This window comes from Prunus mume, linkage group LG3, assembly GCF_029339155.1.
Source record: "Prunus mume cultivar Tortuosa linkage group LG3, ASM2933915v1, whole genome shotgun sequence".
In the NCBI taxonomy this organism is placed as follows: domain Eukaryota; kingdom Viridiplantae; phylum Streptophyta; class Magnoliopsida; order Rosales; family Rosaceae; genus Prunus; species Prunus mume.
Genome location: NC_142700.1, coordinates 3,633,667 through 3,651,852, shown reverse-complemented (window position 1 = coordinate 3,651,852; position 18,186 = coordinate 3,633,667). Strand labels below are relative to the sequence as shown.

At 38.3% G+C, this 18,186-nt stretch overlaps 2 protein-coding genes and 1 pseudogene across 5 annotated transcripts; all 3 read right to left on the bottom strand.

The window, feature by feature from the left end:
• Positions 1 to 1,957: 1,957 nt before the first annotated feature.
• LOC103324939 (UBP1-associated protein 2C pseudogene) lies at positions 1,958 to 6,336 on the bottom strand (annotated as a pseudogene). 3 transcript variants are annotated; one of them, XR_016125278.1, is made up of 2 exons: positions 5,087 to 6,336; positions 1,958 to 2,182 (listed from the first exon to the last, which is right to left on the bottom strand). The product of XR_016125278.1 is annotated as a UBP1-associated protein 2C pseudogene, transcript variant X2 (transcript). The 3 variants fall into 3 exon arrangements; XR_016125279.1 differs by lacking the exon at positions 1,958 to 2,182 and adding an exon at positions 2,647 to 3,078; XR_016125277.1 differs by lacking the exon at positions 1,958 to 2,182 and adding an exon at positions 4,291 to 4,617.
• Positions 6,337 to 6,627: 291 nt separating this feature from the next.
• Positions 6,628 to 9,704, bottom strand: LOC148918454 (U-box domain-containing protein 45-like). The gene is made up of 2 exons (XM_089047672.1): positions 8,967 to 9,704; positions 6,628 to 7,689 (listed from the first exon to the last, which is right to left on the bottom strand). The coding sequence occupies exons 1-2, from the start codon at positions 9,449 to 9,451 to the stop codon at positions 6,828 to 6,830; spliced, it is 1,347 nt and encodes a 448-aa protein (XP_088903798.1). The 5' UTR covers positions 9,452 to 9,704; the 3' UTR covers positions 6,628 to 6,827.
• Positions 9,705 to 12,297: 2,593 nt separating this feature from the next.
• On the bottom strand, positions 12,298 to 17,247 carry LOC103324937 (ubiquitin-like modifier-activating enzyme atg7). Its single transcript, XM_008227050.3, has 14 exons — positions 16,937 to 17,247; positions 16,265 to 16,482; positions 15,892 to 16,083; positions 15,749 to 15,803; positions 15,485 to 15,582; positions 15,171 to 15,360; positions 14,952 to 15,057; positions 14,725 to 14,869; positions 14,489 to 14,647; positions 14,203 to 14,391; positions 13,802 to 14,002; positions 13,600 to 13,715; positions 13,274 to 13,433; positions 12,298 to 12,663 (listed from the first exon to the last, which is right to left on the bottom strand). The coding sequence occupies exons 1-14, from the start codon at positions 17,070 to 17,072 to the stop codon at positions 12,490 to 12,492; spliced, it is 2,139 nt and encodes a 712-aa protein (XP_008225272.2). The 5' UTR covers positions 17,073 to 17,247; the 3' UTR covers positions 12,298 to 12,489.
• Positions 17,248 to 18,186: the final 939 nt, after the last annotated feature.

The window sequence follows — 18,186 nt, the reverse complement described above, 5'->3', positions numbered from 1 at the left end:
GTGTCTGCATGTGTGAGAGGAAATAAAACATGCTCTGCATCATATTCTTCAGTCGACCGGTATGGTTGTAATATGTTTGTAGAGTTTGATAAGTAATAAAATAAAATGCAGATTAGATTCCAGAACCAATTATATGATATGCATGTATGTATGTGCTATATTGTATATATAACTTAGATATGTGTTTAGAGGTCCAAATCATCACAAGTTTCTTTCTGAGGTGGTTAGAAACCTACAGTTAGTCTCAATCCTTTCCCATGTGGTTTTAGCAGACAAAAATACCTCTCCTGTTGCGCTAACTATAATGTCCCATGGCTCTCAAGATTGGAGAGGAACTCTTTTAGAAACCAATCTAAGGTGGCGTTTGGGATTGCTGCGCTTAATAAATAAGCAGCTTATAAAAAATGTTATGGAAACAAAAGCGTTTGGTAAAACAATTGAAGGCTGCTTATTTTAAAAACTGCGGTGATCCATAGCAGAATCTCAAAGCCGCCAACACGCTACTTCTTAAAGGTGCTTTGAACCTTAAAATTAACTGAATACACCATACTACCAAACTATTTATTGAATGACTAATTTATCATAATATAAAATGACTAAAAAGGATATGTTGAATTGTGAAACAAATATAATTTTAGTAAGTACACCCTACTCACCATATCCAACCATAATCAAACATATTACTTGACAACGCAGCGAGCATTGGCGGTGGCGCAAAGAGGTATCGTTGAATGTTTGTTCCTTTGCCCTTTCCTTTGCGGACCAACAGCCCTCCATTGCTGCCCAACAACTCCTCCATTAGAGATGAAGGTTAAGGAAATTATTAAGAGACCAAATCTGAAAGTGAAAGACCATCTAACTATTAGTAACAATCATTGAAGATATTAGTTGGATCTAAAGTTCAAATATAAGAAGGCATTTGGGAATTAGTTTTCATTTGAACCAAGTTTGCAGTGGCTATTAGACCGTCCCAGTTTGAACAAATTCATTATTTAAAGACTAAATCATAACCCCATTGAGATGAGAGTAAAAAAAAAAGGGAATTTGCAGAACCAAAAAAAAAACCCCAGATTTGTTCAAATTGACTCCTTTTAATGTGAAGAACAAAAGCTTTAGAAGAAATTAAAATATGATGTGACAAATGAGATGTGATATAGTATATTAGGGTGTATCAAATGTATTTTGTATAGTCAAATATGGTGTACTTAGTTAATTTTATATTTTAATTTAAATAATATGGTATATTTAGATAATAGGGTGTACTCAGTTAATTTTACATTTGTTTAGCATCACTCAAAAATAAAACAGCTGGTTCTTTTAAATGAATTTTCACGTTTCCAATAATACCCCTAATAGTTTCCTAAATTGACAGCTTTTTATCCCCTTTCAACTCGATTCTTCTTCGTCTCTCTTGCAACTCGACTGTGTCTGCAACTCGATTCATACAAAAAAAAAACGCCCCTAGCTCTCCACGCTGTGTGATCTCCACTCCAACCACAAAAGATCCAAACCCCAAATTTATCTTCAAACATCTGTATGCGAATTGTGGAGGACCAAAATCGATAGCAACACAGGCATCTACCCTCCTTGATCAACGATTTTCACACAAAAAAAGATTCTTGAATCCATCAACAATTCGTTGACCTTCTCTTGGAAACCAAAATCAAGGGAAAGTTGAAACTCAAATCAAAACCACAGGAAAACAAAATTTTCATTTGGATTTGATATCCTTCTTGTTGTTTTCTTTGATGACAACACAGTTTTTATCTGGGTTTGAGTTGATTTTTTGGTTTAAAAATTCTTGATCTGGGTTTTTTCTCTTGGTGTTTTGGGGCAGTGGAGAGAGAGAGAGATGCAGGTGGGTACGGTGTGGGTGGGTCCTTTTTGATCATTATACGTACTAAAAGCACTTCTAATAAAAATTTATTTAAACAATTACTTTAAATCTTCACAACACTTTTTCTAATACAATTTACCAAACGCTAGATGTTTTTTTTCATAGCTGTTTATTCTCATAGCATTGCAAAAGCAGTTTTTAAAAAAAATACAACAATACCAAACTAGCCCTAAATACAGCCACAAAACCTCAAGTTTGAAGCTGATGATACTTTCCACGACATGGCCCCAAGCGAGGTGAACACCACATGAAATTGGTGCCTGACACTGCCAATGCACAGTAAAACTGCAAGCAAGCAGACAAATATCACGAGAGAGAGAGAAAGGGAGAGAGAGAGCTTAGATTAGACAGGCTCTTTCCTAGTCAGGAAAGAGCTGGATTTCTTTTGATTTTGCTCATAAACAGTAGAAAACAGATAGATCAAGCTTGTTGACCAATAAAACGAACGACGGTTAGGATAAGTGGTGTTTAATTCCTTTATTAATATATGTTAATGATACATGCAACGTTTGGTAATGTTACTCTCCAGCAACTTAATTTTCATGAAGGACTTGTGACTTCACAATCGAAAGCATATGATCAGTTTTATGTTAAATCATTTAACAAAAGCATTTTGTAGAATGTCACCAAGATGCACGAAGAAACTCCTCCTGCTATCATAGAAAGATCAATTCATTTATCAAGCAGAATAATCAACATATCAGGGTTTGATTTTGGTTGTGCAAGTCTCAAGATACGGCAAGTAAGAATAAAGAACTGGAACTGTATCATTACAACCAACTTTGAGAAATAATTAAGATCGGACATACATGAACAGCAACATCTTTTATGTTTAACTCTAATCGCACTCATCTATCTCAATATTTCTTTTCTTCGTCTGGCACAATCCAGAAATACACATAAAGATAACTGGCAAAACATTAAAACAAATTCAACTCCATGCATTAAAGTTTCATCCCACGCAATGTCATAAAACTAAACACTTCCAGCACCACCCATCATAATAAGGCCATTGATCTCAAGATGAGGATAAACTATAATGACTAAGCAGGTCACACTGATTAGGATCCAACCTCCACGAGGGCCATATATGTTTTTCCACATCACAAGAATGGACCAACAAAGAACAGAGAAGCCAACTCCGAGTTCATTAGTTAGCAGCAGCCGAGAAAAGGGTAAGCCTGAGTCATGATATCCACAAAAGCCAACAGAAACCACAGGGCATAATATGTATAATATATGGAAGTGGCTTTCCTCGTACATTAACCACACTCAAAATACACAAAGATAACAAATGCTACAAGGACAATTCAACATTACGTCTGGGAGAGAAAATAAGAAAACCCATTTCTAATTATATGATGCATTAGGCTTTCTATAGATGGTGGGGCATGAAAACCCAAAAAAAAAAAAAATTGGAAGGAAACCATTTTAAGAATCTTCCCTCTATGCTTCACTTGAATTGAGGGAATAGGGAAAGCAGTAGACAAGAATTTCCAATAGAAAGAAAGACAGAACGATACTTGCGCTTTAATGTATATGATAATTTTCATATCAGTTCAGCAGAATGACTTACACACCTAAGACATCATAATCACTTTAATTGCACATCATGGCTCTTTCTAAAGCAATTTAAACTCTGTCATACGTAAACAAGTTCACAAAACCCACAACTTGCTTAGTCAAACATGATATACAAGAGACAAAATTAACATAAGCTAACCAATAAAGATACGAGCAACTATCCGAAATGATGTGGAAGGCTGTATAACAACTTTATTTTCAACATAAACTAACTGAAATAAGTGGTAGGAGACAGATCACAGAACTGAGAAGTGTTTGAGAGAGAATAAAGTGTCCTATTTTTGTTATATTGAGAAGATAGATATTTCACCTGAAATTTTAGGTTAAACTCCCTCATTACAAAGACCAAACTGAGCATGAATGTGATGGAAAAAGGAATCACTTTTAGGATCTTCATCTATAGGTTCATAAGAGAGATGGAAAAAGACACAATATGATCTGTGCTAGCTGTACAGCTATTCTGAACTCAATAAATAGAAAAGTACCAACTTTGCACTTTTCATCTAGTGGTGAGGAAGCATCGAATAGACGACAAACTATCAAATCACTGGGCAGGACGTAGAGAACCCGCAGAATGGAAAGCTTACATCAAAGCCCACATTACATAACAATCATGAATATGAACACTTTCTCTCAAACACCCAACCAAAGTCGAACAAAGAAAGACATCATGGTATGGACTTAGAGGAAACAGAGGTTGACAATTTAAACTTAAATAGTTGAAACTCCAGAAACAACACTTGTATGTCATGATAAAAATTAGAGGTTTTCATGGGCCACATATAAAGGTAAAGCCACAAATTATCACATAAAGAAAACAACTATCAGCATTATAGCATAAAGAAATGCAAGGAAGTTTACACAAAACAGAGGAAGTATTGTCATCAACTCAACAAAAAAGGAAGTCCCTATTTCAGCACATCATTTATCACAAAAGGTACACTATCCTTTCGAATAAGTTCTACATTTAGATCAACATCGATCAGAAAACAAGGCACAACTCATAGAAGCAGATGAAGTGAAGCAGCAACAGAATCACAGCAGTCCATATAATCAATCCAAAGATTTCATTGTCTGCATTCATGAAATCACCATAACCATTTAAAGCATTTGCGCCCAAGAAGCTTCTCAAGGACCTGAACCAAATACCCATTCACCACTCAAACAAAGTAATCAAAATCTAAACAAACCAAAAACGAAAAGCTTCTGCAGTCAAATGCAAAAAGAAGATAGTACAGCCGATTGTAAATCTTTTAAAACATTTGACTAACTAAAGAAAATTATATGTAACTTGATCGCAAAAAGAGAAGTGAGTTTTGATCAAAATCCAAATCAAACTGAGGGGAAGTATCCATAAACCAAAAGCAACTACGCACAGAGCATATAAGATGAAATTGACTGACGGACAAGTAAGCCAAGAGACAATTATAAAAAAAAAAAAACAAAAAAAACAAGAACTTTTCGATTCAAGTTTGGCATTTTACAACATAAAACATTTGTGACCCTTCTGGTATACCAAGTTAAATTCTTAAATTTGTAAATTACCATGTGTGTATATATATATTGAAAAAAAACAAAAAGGAAAACTATGAATGCAAAAATTACCTTAGTAAGTACTCAGTAGTATGGTGGCATGCCCTGGTAAAGTCCACCAGGCGGGACTCTAGGTACAGGAGGAGGCTGCTGATGCTGAGAAGGAAGCCCCATTGATGCTCCTAAACCATATTGTGGACCATCCGAATACCCTCCATGACCCATTCCTATAGAACTTGGCGGCAACCGAGCTGTGAATTCACCTGGAGGCGGCAAACCATATGCACCTCCCAAATTGGCATTATACCTAGCACCGAAACTATTACCAGGCAGCCCAGGCAAAGGCTGATGCCCGCCAGGATAACCGGAATATGGACCCTGCTGATGCGGCGGCGGGCCCTGATACAACCCCGGTGGCATCGTAGATTGCGGTGGAGGGACGCCGGAGTTATCAACAGGAGCTGCTTGGGCCCCACCAGGTTTGCTCTTCTTGTTGTCCACCGCCAATTTGCAAGCCACCTGATGACCGTCGATGTTCTTTATGGGTTCAACAAGTGCAGCCCTGGCACCCTCCTCAGTCTTGTACACAAAGAAAGCAAACCCCTTTGATTTTCCGGTGGCCTTATCGAACCCTAGCGGTCCTTCCTCAATCTCTCCGTACGCCGAGAAAGTCGACAACAGTCTCTCCGAAGAGATATCAAACGGTACGCTTCCCACGTAAATCTTCCTGGCGGAGACATCGGCGGAATTAGAGTTGCTGTTGCTAAACGACGCCGTCAAGCCGGCGGCGGCGAATTGCGTCACAGTGACTCTACCATCGATTTTCTTGCTCGGTTCTTTGAGAGCGAGAAGGGCCGAGTCGGCGTGCTTGAACGTGACGAAGCCGTAGCCTTTGGATTTTCCGGTTGCCTTGTCGGGAATTACAATGGCCTCGTCGAGGTCGCCGAAGGCGGAGAAGAGAGAGCGGAGGGAGTCGGAGGTGGTGTCAGCGCCTAGGCCGCGGATGAAGAGTTTCCGGAGGGTAGAGTCTTTGTCGGTGACGGAGCGGACGGAGTCGAGGACGTCGGGGTGGCGAACGACGGCGTTTTGGAGGATGTCGATGAGCTGGTCCTGGGTCAAGGGTTGGAGGAGCTTGCGGGCGTCTTCTGAGGTTAGAGAACTCGATTGGGAAGTTGGAGATAGTGATACGGTGCCGTTCAGCTCAGTTTTGCGCTTCTTCGTGAAGTCCATAGTGTGTTTGGTTGGTTTGGGATTCTGGGGAGGAAGTCGGAGCCTGGACTGCGCGAGTTTGTATAAACCCTAGACCTAGGGAGAGAGAGATGTTCGCTGTAAATTTCGGGGTAATTTATACGACATTATACTTGGTGTCGTTATGGCTGAGTAGGCCTGGGTTTCTAATGATCATGGGCCTTACTTGGGCTTACCATCTGGTTTATTGGGCCCAATAATTTTTAGACAGAGAAATTGGGGTTTTTCAGACAAATAAAAGTGGAAATTTCAAGAAAATAAATAAATAAATATGGAAGAAAATATTCTATTATTCAAATCAGAAAATATATTATTATTATTATTATTATTATTATTACACAAAGAATGGTTCACTCCTTAACACATTGAAACAAAGGAATAAAATTTATAAATAAATAAAAATAAAAATAAAAATAAACTAGCCACTACATTCCTTTGTGCCCCATGCAAGGGTTCATTGTTACCCATCTGGATAAGATTTGTTCAGATCAGATGTACAATTGTCATAAAGCTATATGCACAACAAAATGCAAAATTTTTAATTGTTCTCACTTGTGTCTTTGAATTAGTAAGGCAAGCTCTTAGAGCTTGTGCTGATAATCAGAGACTTGAGCTTAGATGAGTCCCCAGAAGCACTGGCCCTCCTTGTTATCATTTCCATGTTCTTGTAAAGACTCTGCTTCACCAAATTCTTCATCATTTTCTTCCCTTGTTGAGCCTCTCTTGGGTTTACAGGTGAACCAAGTGGGGACCCAATTGCAAATCTTGCTGTCTGGGGCCCAGAATGTGGGCCCATTTTGGCTTGCCTCTCATCCTTGAACCATTGCAATAGTTTTAGTGCTCTCTTTTGAGCTAAAGAGCTCCCCAATAAGGCCACTTCAAGAAGTACAGGCACAATTCCTGAGTTGGCCATTTTAACTCTTTGATCTGAGCTTTGATGAGCTAAAATCATTAGAATGTAGGAAGACAGCTCCTGGCATTTGGGTTTGTCCTCCCATGTCAAAATCTCTATCAAGCTCTCCGGCACCGCCGCGCTATTCTCCATAGCCTTCTTTCCCATTAGGGTCACAACTAAATTCCCCAATGTGGCTAGAGCTTTCTCAGAAAGCTCTTTGATGGAGGACAAATTCAACAGAGCCTCCACCACCCCATTGGAGACCAAATTGCCTGCATTTTCCAGCATGGTGGAGAGGTTGTTCAAAGCACTCAAACATGTCTCTTTGGTTTCAATGCTTGAAGTTCCTGACTCAATAATGCCAACAAGAAATGGGAGAGTTTCTAATGAGGACAGAGGAAATTGGGTATTTGCAAGTGAGGACAACAAGAAGAGCAGCTCTGCAAATTGGTGCCTTGTTGGATCATCAAGAATGTTGATGTCTTTTGGTAGCTTGGAGAATATTCCTGCCTCCGCCATGAGAGCCTTGTTCCTGAAGAAACAGATCATGCAGAGAGAGAATTAGGAGAGAGAAGCACAAAATGTCTCCAACTTATTATTCTGTCTAACTTCATGATGACAATACGAATAAAACTAAACAGGTCAAGTCAATAATGGGTTTGAAATGTGACCGACTGATAAAATTAAATAAACATTTTATATGAACCAAACCAAAGAAATTTGTAGCAGAGTGATGAAGTCAACGAGATTCCAAGATTTGGAGGTCAACAAAATGGGGTAATTTATTGTCCAAAAATCAAATGGAATCTGAACAACTACACTACAAATCTCACAACCCTAAATAAGTCGTCTCATTTGAAAAAAAGGGTCACGTTAGCTTCGATTATATTGTTTCCCTTCCAACTCTTCCAACTCCTCCAACTCTCCCAACCACTAGGGTTTGTGGGTCGACAGTCACCGCAGCCTGCGGGCTTCTCTGCTTCAAGGATTTCAGATAATGCACATGATAATTAAAGCAACCATTTTCAACTGCTAATTAAGTTGCAAAATGTGCTTAAGCTATACTGTCAAGTTAATTGGCCCATAAATAAATGCAGCCATGAAAGATAGATAGCATATCTGCTGCATATGGCCAAGTTGATTGGACAATGGGTTAGGAACCACTCAAATATACTATTCTTTTAGGTCTGCTATATTCTTGCTTCTCTTCACTAACTGGCTAAAACCTACCCCACCATTAAAAATGTCATTGCCTTTATAGCAAACTCAGCGATTTTCTGTCACATCATCACTTGAGTCTGGCAGGATTCAAATGAAAAATTTAACTCACTTAATTCTTAATCGACTGAATATGGATCCCTTTTTTCTTCTTTAATAATATATATATATATTTAAACACAAAAAAGAGAGATTTCTCACACACACTACCAAAATTTCAAAAGAATTCGAAATTGAGATGACCGATCCGTAAGTCAAAATCATTTTCTACTCTACTAGATTACAATAATTCATGTTTAATAACCCTAAAGAAAAATCAGATAACTCTATCCTTAAGTCAAATTTGGTCATTAGAACTGAGTAGACATCACCACTTGACTTTGTACCCGTAAAATGACATATATATATATATATATATATATTAAAATTTTATTAGCATGATATGTGAGACTTGCAATTTTGACCTTACATTCAAACAAAAATACATTGCATATCAAATTCAAAATTATGTAAGTTTAACTATGCATTAAAACTAAAAGTATAAATATATATAAAAAATATATATAATAATTTTAAGGACTAGGAGCTTACGTGTAAGTTCCATTAGCAAGCTCAATCAAGGCGGACACCGCCGCTCGTCGCCTGGAAACCACCTCGGACGCCGCCATGGACACCAAAACCGGTATAACACCAAGCCCACCCACCAACTTCCTGACCTTGACATCTTCTTTAGCCAACGTCCCAATCTCCATAGCAGCCAACTCCCTCTCTTCCCAACAAACTCCAAAGTGAAGCTTCTTCACCGTCCTCTGCAACCCCAACACATCATCCTCATGATCATCGCCACTCTGCTTCTCCAAAACTTGCCCTGCCATTGTTGCTTCGTTGTTATTACTTATAACTTTGGCGGGTCTTGATGACGATGTGTCGAAGTGATCAGACGGCGTGGGGCGCTTGCGGGCGTTTTTGGAGAGCAGGAAGCGTCGGATTCGATTGAAAAACCGAAGCTTGATGTAAGAATATAACCATATAGGAGAAGCAGAAGAAGAGGTAGCAGTAGAATTAGAATCAGACATGTTTGGTGCTTGAATAAGGGAGACAGAGAAATACAAAGAGAGAGAGAGAGAGAGAGAGAGTAGAGGGGGGTTGAGAAACTGTGTTGGGTTTTCGTTTCTTTATATAAATTTCTATGGAAGTCTGACCTTTTAGAGAGAGAGAGAGAGAGAGAGAGAGTGTTTGTGGGTTTATGGGATCTGTGGGACAAAGAAGAAGGACGACTTTAGAAGATGAAAAACAGAGGGAGCACAAAGCACATGCAGAGCAAACAGTGCTGACTAGTCTATTGGAACCCACAAACCGTGATAGATATTTTAAAAACACAGATTATATGTGATCTTTATTCGTATTATTCACTCCTATCCCCATAATGCCGCCGTTTAATTTCTCTAATTACCAAAATGTCATTCCAACCAAATCGATATAGTGCCAGTCATTTCTTCTTACGAAAGTTTGACGTATGTGTCTATATCAGTCATTGCATAATTTGAATTTTGGGGTTGTGTTACTTGTGTACGGGGGGAGGGGCCCTACATATATCACCAACTCCATTGAGGGGAAGTTGCTTGGATGTAATCTAAATCCGACGGCTTAGACTATTGTTGACTGTCCCCATTATCAATGTTTATGTGCCATAGTTTCTGGGAATGACACTCTGCTGAGCTGAAGTTTTTATTTATTTATTAGCAATGTATTATCTTTAATTAATCTTGGTTCTGAGATGTGAGCTACATTAATGGCATGTGGGATCAGAGACAAAGGGCACCTGCACTGATTTTCTTGCACGGTCAGAAATTTTTGATCTCGTACAGGTGTCACGCATGCACAGAATTAATGGGTTACTTATGCTGCACAATTAAACCTCAATCAGATCTAGCATTTGTTTTTTTCTTTCCTTTAATCTTTTATCAGTGTTTGAGATTCTCTCACATGCATAGGTTTCTTTTGGTGGATTTGTCTGCAGGATGTGTTGCTGAAACAAAAACATAGCTGCTTAACTAATGTTACATAAATTAATGGAATCGATCTTGCTTGGAAAAAAAAAGAACAGCTTGTTACACTAAATTCGTGCAGGTATATCCGATTATGTTTATAGGACAGAGTGGCATAGACATAGAACATAAACACATATTGTATTATTATTATATTATTATGAGATCTGACCTAAAAAGATACAACGGTTTCAAGTCATTCACACGCAACGATATTGATAGGTTGTCATTCGGGTCAAAATTGAAGTCATTTTTTTCCAATTGGATTCTATGCTTGAAAATAGGAATTAGGTATTGCATCTGTGATCTGCCAGATTTGGTTGGTCTATGGAAAATATTGGTCATCTTGCACCTATAGCTTTCTACATTTTTCGGGCAGAATGCAGAGGTCTTATATTCTATAGTAGTTAGGTTATATCCCATATTGGCATGAATTGAGAAAAGACCAATTACGAGTCCAAATTGGGGACCAAAGTGCCAAAAATGGAACTAAACTTGTACTAACAATTTTTATGGGTTTTTTAAAATTGTATTACAACTCTAGCTCTAGCGGTGCCTTGCTTGCTGATGGTCAAGAACAAATCGAAACAATGCTTATCTGATAAGTTTAGTGCACCACTTTGACAGAAACACTGATCACCAATATTGACCAATTCATTCAAAGTATGTTTTTTTGGTGGAGTCGCATTACGGCAAAATCCAAAACACACACAGGAGAGAGAGAGAGAGAGAGAGAGAGAGAGAGAGAGAGAGAGATTATGACATGAATATGATGATGGCGTGGGCAGGTTCCACCACCAATTTATCATTTGAGTTTTGTTTGAGTCCTAAAAAACATTGAATTTTTCCAACGTGTGAAACAGTAGCCACAGCAAGCGCAATAGGAGGGAAGGGAGGGAGGGCTTTAGATTGTTGGAACACGAGCGGGAGGTGTTGAGGGAGAACCCAAATGATGACAAGAACCTAAACTAGTAGTGCTTTTATGATGTGTACCACCATCAACCATTGCTACCTTTTTCGTACAACTGCTGGCTGCTCCTGCTACTCCGTGATGTTCTGTTATGGTTGGTGATTAAGATTGGATTGTTGTTCTATTATGTTCGATGACTAGGATTGAATTGGATTATATTGCAACCGAGCACGTGATCCACACACATTGGGATAACTAAGGCTAAAACTCGAATTGGAGAGTCCACTAACCTATGTGCTCAGGTTGAAGATTAGTCATATATATATTCAAGGGTTGCGGAACCAAACCACAGCTGCACTAACTACGTTGAACTAACTGATATCGTTCGTATCATCCCAAACCCAAACCCAACCACAAGCCACAAACAACAACATTCTATTATTCATGATGGTTCATGAGACTGAGTGAGACAAAAAGTGCAAAACCCACTGAGCCTCAACCTTAAGCAAGTCTAGCTAGCCAAGACTTTAAAGTGGCAGACTTTGAGTTTGAGACTTCTTCTCATCCTACTTCCTTGAGAGAAAAAGACTCTAATGTTGTTTTTTTTCTGCTTTTGGAGCTCCAAGCTTGAAGCTTCCTTACAAGTTCTGATTTTCAAAAGTATGCAGTTTTAAGGTTTGTGATTTGAAGTGGCGGCAGCACCATTCGAAATTTTCAGAAGTCATTGAAACGACTAGACCCGCTGCTAGGCCAAATCTTAGGCTGCCAACTTATGCCATGATATGCTCAGATACGCAGCATTGTGGTCTCTGACCATAATTTTCAGGTCACACTTCGCACTTTGGTTGACGGTTTTTAACTTTCTACCCCCTCTGCCATACATTTGATATTGGTTCTTCTTCTTCTTCTATGATAGTCGGAAGAACAACCACCAATGTCTTCTCTGTTTCATAGCATACAAATGGTAATGAATAGCCCCATCGAATATATTATTTCGTATAGAAGTAGGGTTTGCAGTTTAGAAACAATCGTGGTGGGAACAAATTGAAACATACATACATGATTGAATATAACTTTCCTAAGCATCTGTACAGTTGAGAATATATTGCAGCATAAAAAATTTAGAACCGCCCACCTATCAAAAGAAAATAAAAAATCAGACTTCAATGCAATCATCATCATCTTCATCTGTTCCATCATCCCAGTCCAAATCGAATGAACTAGCTGATTTCATCAACTCCGTCAGTCCAGTTAGGTCCTCCAGATAGGTAGGGTGGTTGATTGCTTGCAGTATAAATTCCATTCCCCTTTTCCGATATTCAGACACCACCTGAATGAAATATTCATTTTGCAATTATTTATTTGAAATTATAGTTATATACAAGACATTGCTAAAAGGAATGCATAAGGAGTAAACTACAAAGAGAATCTAGCAGATTATCACCATTTTCATTCCCATCAAGCTTCCTCATAATTTTTTCCTTTAGTTAAAATTATTATACTTTTAAAACATGTTTTCTAATTATTCTACCCAAGGAAATCCTTATCTCAACTAATAAGTAGAATAATTAGAAAATATATTTTAAAAGTAGTTCTTTAGTTTTATAGACTTGACAAAGTAGAATGAGACGCCTGCTACTGGTTTTGTAATTTCATTTTATATTTGCTACAATTATGAATAAAAATAACACCCCTCATATAATATTTGATAGAAATGAACATATTAATGCTTGCGTATCAAAATGTCAGGATGCAGGCCCCTATAATTACTAATTCAGTTGTGACTTTCTCATCCAATAATACTACTTATTCATTGAACCATATGAACTGTTTATTCCCTGAATAGCATATAGAACTAATAGCTCAAACAGTTTAAGAACAAGCTGTGACTTTCTCAGGGTACTGCCATGGAAAAAGTCAACAAGCAAGGGAAAACTTACAGTGCTGCAACAAGCCGTACAACTGTCTGAGGAGTGGCCCACAAGTGTCATCTGTGAAAACTGCGCAAGGGAACCTCGAATTTGATGGGGTAAAATACCAAGAGGCTGCTCACTGCTTTCACTATTACTGGAGTTTAAAACATCACCTTCCGCAAATATCCTGAACACGAGCAGTTTAATACCGAAATCTCAGGTCAACCATTGAAAAAAACAAAAAACTGAAGTGGAATTTCTATTTAGCTATTAACCATGAAAACTAAACACATTGGAACCCTCATAAATCTAATAAATAATCAGGCCCTTTTCAAAAATTTCCAACCACTTACCCGTGAGGGTGATGTAGGATTCCTACTAAGAGCTCAACTGCAAGAGCTGAGGCAATAGGAGCAAGGCCTGGGCGTGTAACAGTACATTGCTGGTCCAGTGTGCGGTTTGAAGTTGACTGCACAGAGAACAAAAGGTTTATGGCTGTACTTGACATACATTGAACAGCTAAAATATCATATCTATTGCATTCTAGAAAATTACATCAATAGGCGCAACCACATCATTGCAGAAGTAACAGCCCAATCTCTTCCCTCCATCTCTATCAGTCAGGCCAAGGTTGCTCATATCAGCAGATAAAGAATTTGCAGCTTCAGCTTTTGAGTCATGGCTAGAGCTAAAAGGACCTGCTCCATGGCGCATAACCAAGAAGCTATCAAATCCTAAAGCTGCAGTTATAGTAATCTGCAAACAAATAAACAAAAGTTATTTTTTATTGGACAACATGAATGCCGATTCGATAAAGATACCTAATCCAAATATCCTATATGCTTGAATCAGGTAAGTAGATTGTCTTAACGCAGATGTGACTCACATTTAGATGTGAGAATATAGTGCCACATTATACCACAGTGAATTTTTTTTTAAAGATTAAGTCAACAGACCTTGTTAGTATTTGCACAAAGAAGAGATGGTAGCCACCGACTTTCTCTTGTATCAGTCAACAAGAAAACTACATTATGAGAATCAATTAAATCATGTAGGGATTGACAATCATCAAGCACAGTCTGCTCTTCTTGACTAGGAACAGGATGTCCAGGCATTGGTATAGACATGACAACACCCTTTGCTTCCTGATAAAAGAAAGAGATGGATGAACAATATAAGAAAATCAACAAATTTTTGGCTTAACCCATGTGTTTTAGAGGACAAACAGATGAAATTAATTACCACAGCTGGAAATATTCTCTTGAGACTATTAACTGCTGCTGTAGCTTTAAACTCACCACCATTTAGGCAATCATCTAATGTATACAGGGATTGCCTCAATGGATTTGACATAGCCACCCTGCCATTGTCAACCAACGTAATTCTGCGGACACCCCAAGCCTGTAAAATTCATAATCTTCAGTCACCCAAATAGATAGAATAGAACCAGATTTTTTTTGAAAGTTTGGAGCACTCACCATAAGCGTGCGAGCAACCTGGCATCCAAGTGTACCTGCTCCAAGGAGGAGACACTTGAGAGAAGACAAGCTATTTAAGTTCAGTGAAGGCAAAGCACGCCATCTCATTAGTTTCAAATTCAAATCTGCAGCAGATATGGCCAGCCTGTACAAGTTATCATAAGACACCGAGATGACAAAGGACAACTAACATTATAGACTACAGAGAGCCAATACAAATGACATACCTAGTTGGATCCATAGATTTAGCCAGGCTAATACCCCTGGGTATTTTTCTCCCTTTGTTAAGTTCCCACCCCACTGCATTAGGTACATAAGGATGATCTCTCCATCCTAAACAGATATAAAAATCCAAGTTAGAGTACCTAAAAATGCAAGCATATTCAAACTGTAGAAGAAAGAAACTTAATAAAAAATAAGCTGTTACCCAATTTCTGCAGCTCTACCTTGTGGAACTGTAATCAGAGCTTCACCAACAAGGGACAATCCCAGATCTGCAAAACCACGATTCTCTCTATAGCATAAAAAGTGAACAGACTTTATATCCCATCTTGAGCAAATAAGTGCAAGGAAGTTGCGAAGAGGCCAACCAGGATTGTTTGGAAGATGGCATGGATCGTAAAAGCCAAATAGTAACTGCAATGGCATGCAAAGCAGCTCTAAGGAAGTTGAACCCCAAAATCTAATATCTAAATTCATTCCAGTTTCCCATCACCTAAATGATTAGCTATAGTTTGAAAGAAAAAGTTTGGAGACAGACCTTGTGACCATCAGCACTTTGGCAGGTTTCCCAATCCTTTAGATGCTTAATAGTAGCGTGTGAATTTGTATCAATTTGAACCAAAAAGAACGGCACATCTGAATCAGATAACTTAGGTTAGAAAGGAACACTAAGCAAGTGTAAACTATGCATGCCTATATATAAACCACAAGCCACCGAAATCACAAGCTTGCATCTGAACATATGAGCACATAAGATGTTTCTACAGACAATCCATAAAATAACACAGGAGACATTATATACCTGCTGTTAAGCTTGAGTTACGCCACTCATTAAACGCTGCTGAAAGAGATTCCGCCTAATACATATGAAATTAGTGTTGAAGTTAGGGATGAAATCTAAATGCCTTGCCACTGTGCATCCAATAAGAAAAATATCGTACATACCTCCTCCAAGCTAAAACATTGTGAAGCTGGCCTCAAATCAACCAAGGTTGCTGGAGGATCAAGCACCAGAGCAGGAAAAGCAAACCAGTAATGAAAGCTCCATTTTTTCAGGTCTGCAAAAGAGATAAGAAGGAACCTGGAAAGTACTGAACTGTCATCCAAAGCTCTTCCATTATGGATGTCCTCCCAAATCTGATTACAGAAAAGAAGCAAGACATAACATGGATCATTTTAAATTCACTTTTAGCAATCAGATTCATCTACCTACACGATATTTCAACTGAATCATATAGTTTACTGTCATTCAAAGATGTAATACTTTCATCCAAAAAATTAAACAAATTTAGAAACTAAATCCATTTGAAGGCAATACCTTTTGTGCTTCTGCCTTAAGTAAGCCCTGTTTGTCAAGTCCATGAAACCTTTCTACCGTATTGGTGTTGTAAAGGATGCCAGGGACGGAGCATCTGTTCCTATTCCCTCGACTTATTTCTGGTACATCTGATTCTTCACTTGAATCCAAAGGCAAAGACTCAGCTAGAAGAGTTAAATGATTTGATACTTGAGAATGTGAGCACGGTGCATAGAAACCTGGAGCAGGGTCGGTCCATATCTCAGATTATAGAGAAATTTACATTTGGATAATAGAATTTAAGAACATTGTATAGCATTCATCTCTGAACTAAAGCTTTGTTTTTTTAGTTAGTTTCATGAGTTACTATTTTTGCTAGTGCTCAATATGACACAAGAATTTAAAACTTGTGCTGCTTTTTCCTGCTTCCTCAAATTTACTCAGCAAAAGAAAAAGTCGACTTTTTTTTTTTCCCCTCATAGTCCAAATGCTTGATCATTGAGCACCTAAAACAGTACAAATCACCAATTTTTACAAAACAAAAGAACTCAGACACTACACAGCATATTTTAACAAGAATATAGAAAAGGAATTTCCAAAAATCACGATCTGATATAGCTGAAATTTTCTTTCTTTTCTTGTTTCCAGAAATTTCATAATCTGATTAGAGAAAAACAATGAAAGGAAGCGAACCAGTGATGGGAATGGGAGAGTCATCGATGCCAAACTTGTTGAGCTTCAATGAAGACAGTCGGTGCCAGAAACCCTCGTCCACCGAGCTCTGAAACGGTGCGAATTGAAGTATGGATTTGCCACTGCTCCCCTCCATGATTTTTCTACTGCGATTAGCTGCTTGCCCTCTTCTTCTTCTTCTTGTTCCTCTTTTTTTCTTTTCTTGTTTTTGAAGGTTTGTGAAAATTAAATAAACAGTAAAAAAGTCACCAGGAAATTGTCAGAGACAGTTCAAGTACAAAAAGGAGAAGATACCTCGGCTGTGTTGTTGTGTTGTGTTGGCGAGAGGAGATTGTTTTCTCTACGGTTGCCTTCCCCCTTCTTTCTTTCCAGCCTTTACGGGTAGTTTGTAATGAAATTGCGCCAACTCAGCACTTGGGACCCACTGCATAGTCATATGGGCTTTTAGTTAACAAAACTTCCATTCACACCCCCCGTTCTACACAACACACCCAGTCCCATCCAAGTCTTGTTCTGTATTGAGAGCATTCACAGTGGGGAGTGTATTTTCGAGAGTGTAAATGCACTTTTACATCTTCGGGAGGTATAAATACGTTTTTTGCTCAATGGAAACGATGTAAAACCACTTTTAGAACAACTCCACCAGTGAGTGAGCCCAAGTCTAGGAAATGACGTTCCAACAAGGAGCCCAAGCCCGGGTTGGGAGTGGGACCCATGAAGACGGGCTAGCCCTCAAGCCAGTTCAACGAGCTCAAGCCCTAGGGTTGGGTGATGTCATTGCTTGACGCCAGGCTAGCGTCAACCCACTCTTTTTTTGCCACATGGCGTCATCCGGACTCTCCGTCGATTTTTTCTCTAATCCAATGGCGTAATTTTTTTGCAATAAAAGACTGAAAAAATTCAGAAATTTTTTAAAAATACCCAAAAATTAATGAATTTTTTTCTATAAATACCAGCCAATTTTTTTTTTTTAAATTTATCTGAAATTTGAAATTGAAAATTTTATTCGATTATGAGATATGAATAGTATTGACACATAGGAACCCGAAAATATTATCCAAATTAATTATTTAAAAAATGAATAGTAATTGCCCTTTGCCATGACAACGTGTGGAAACAGAAATGGCTTTTTGCAAGGCAACCACTATTCACATGAATAGTGGCTGCCCTAGCCCTCCATTTGCCATGGCAAATGACAAATGGGTGAAGTTGCTCTTACATCCCTTTTTCTTCATTTTTCCTCTCTTTTT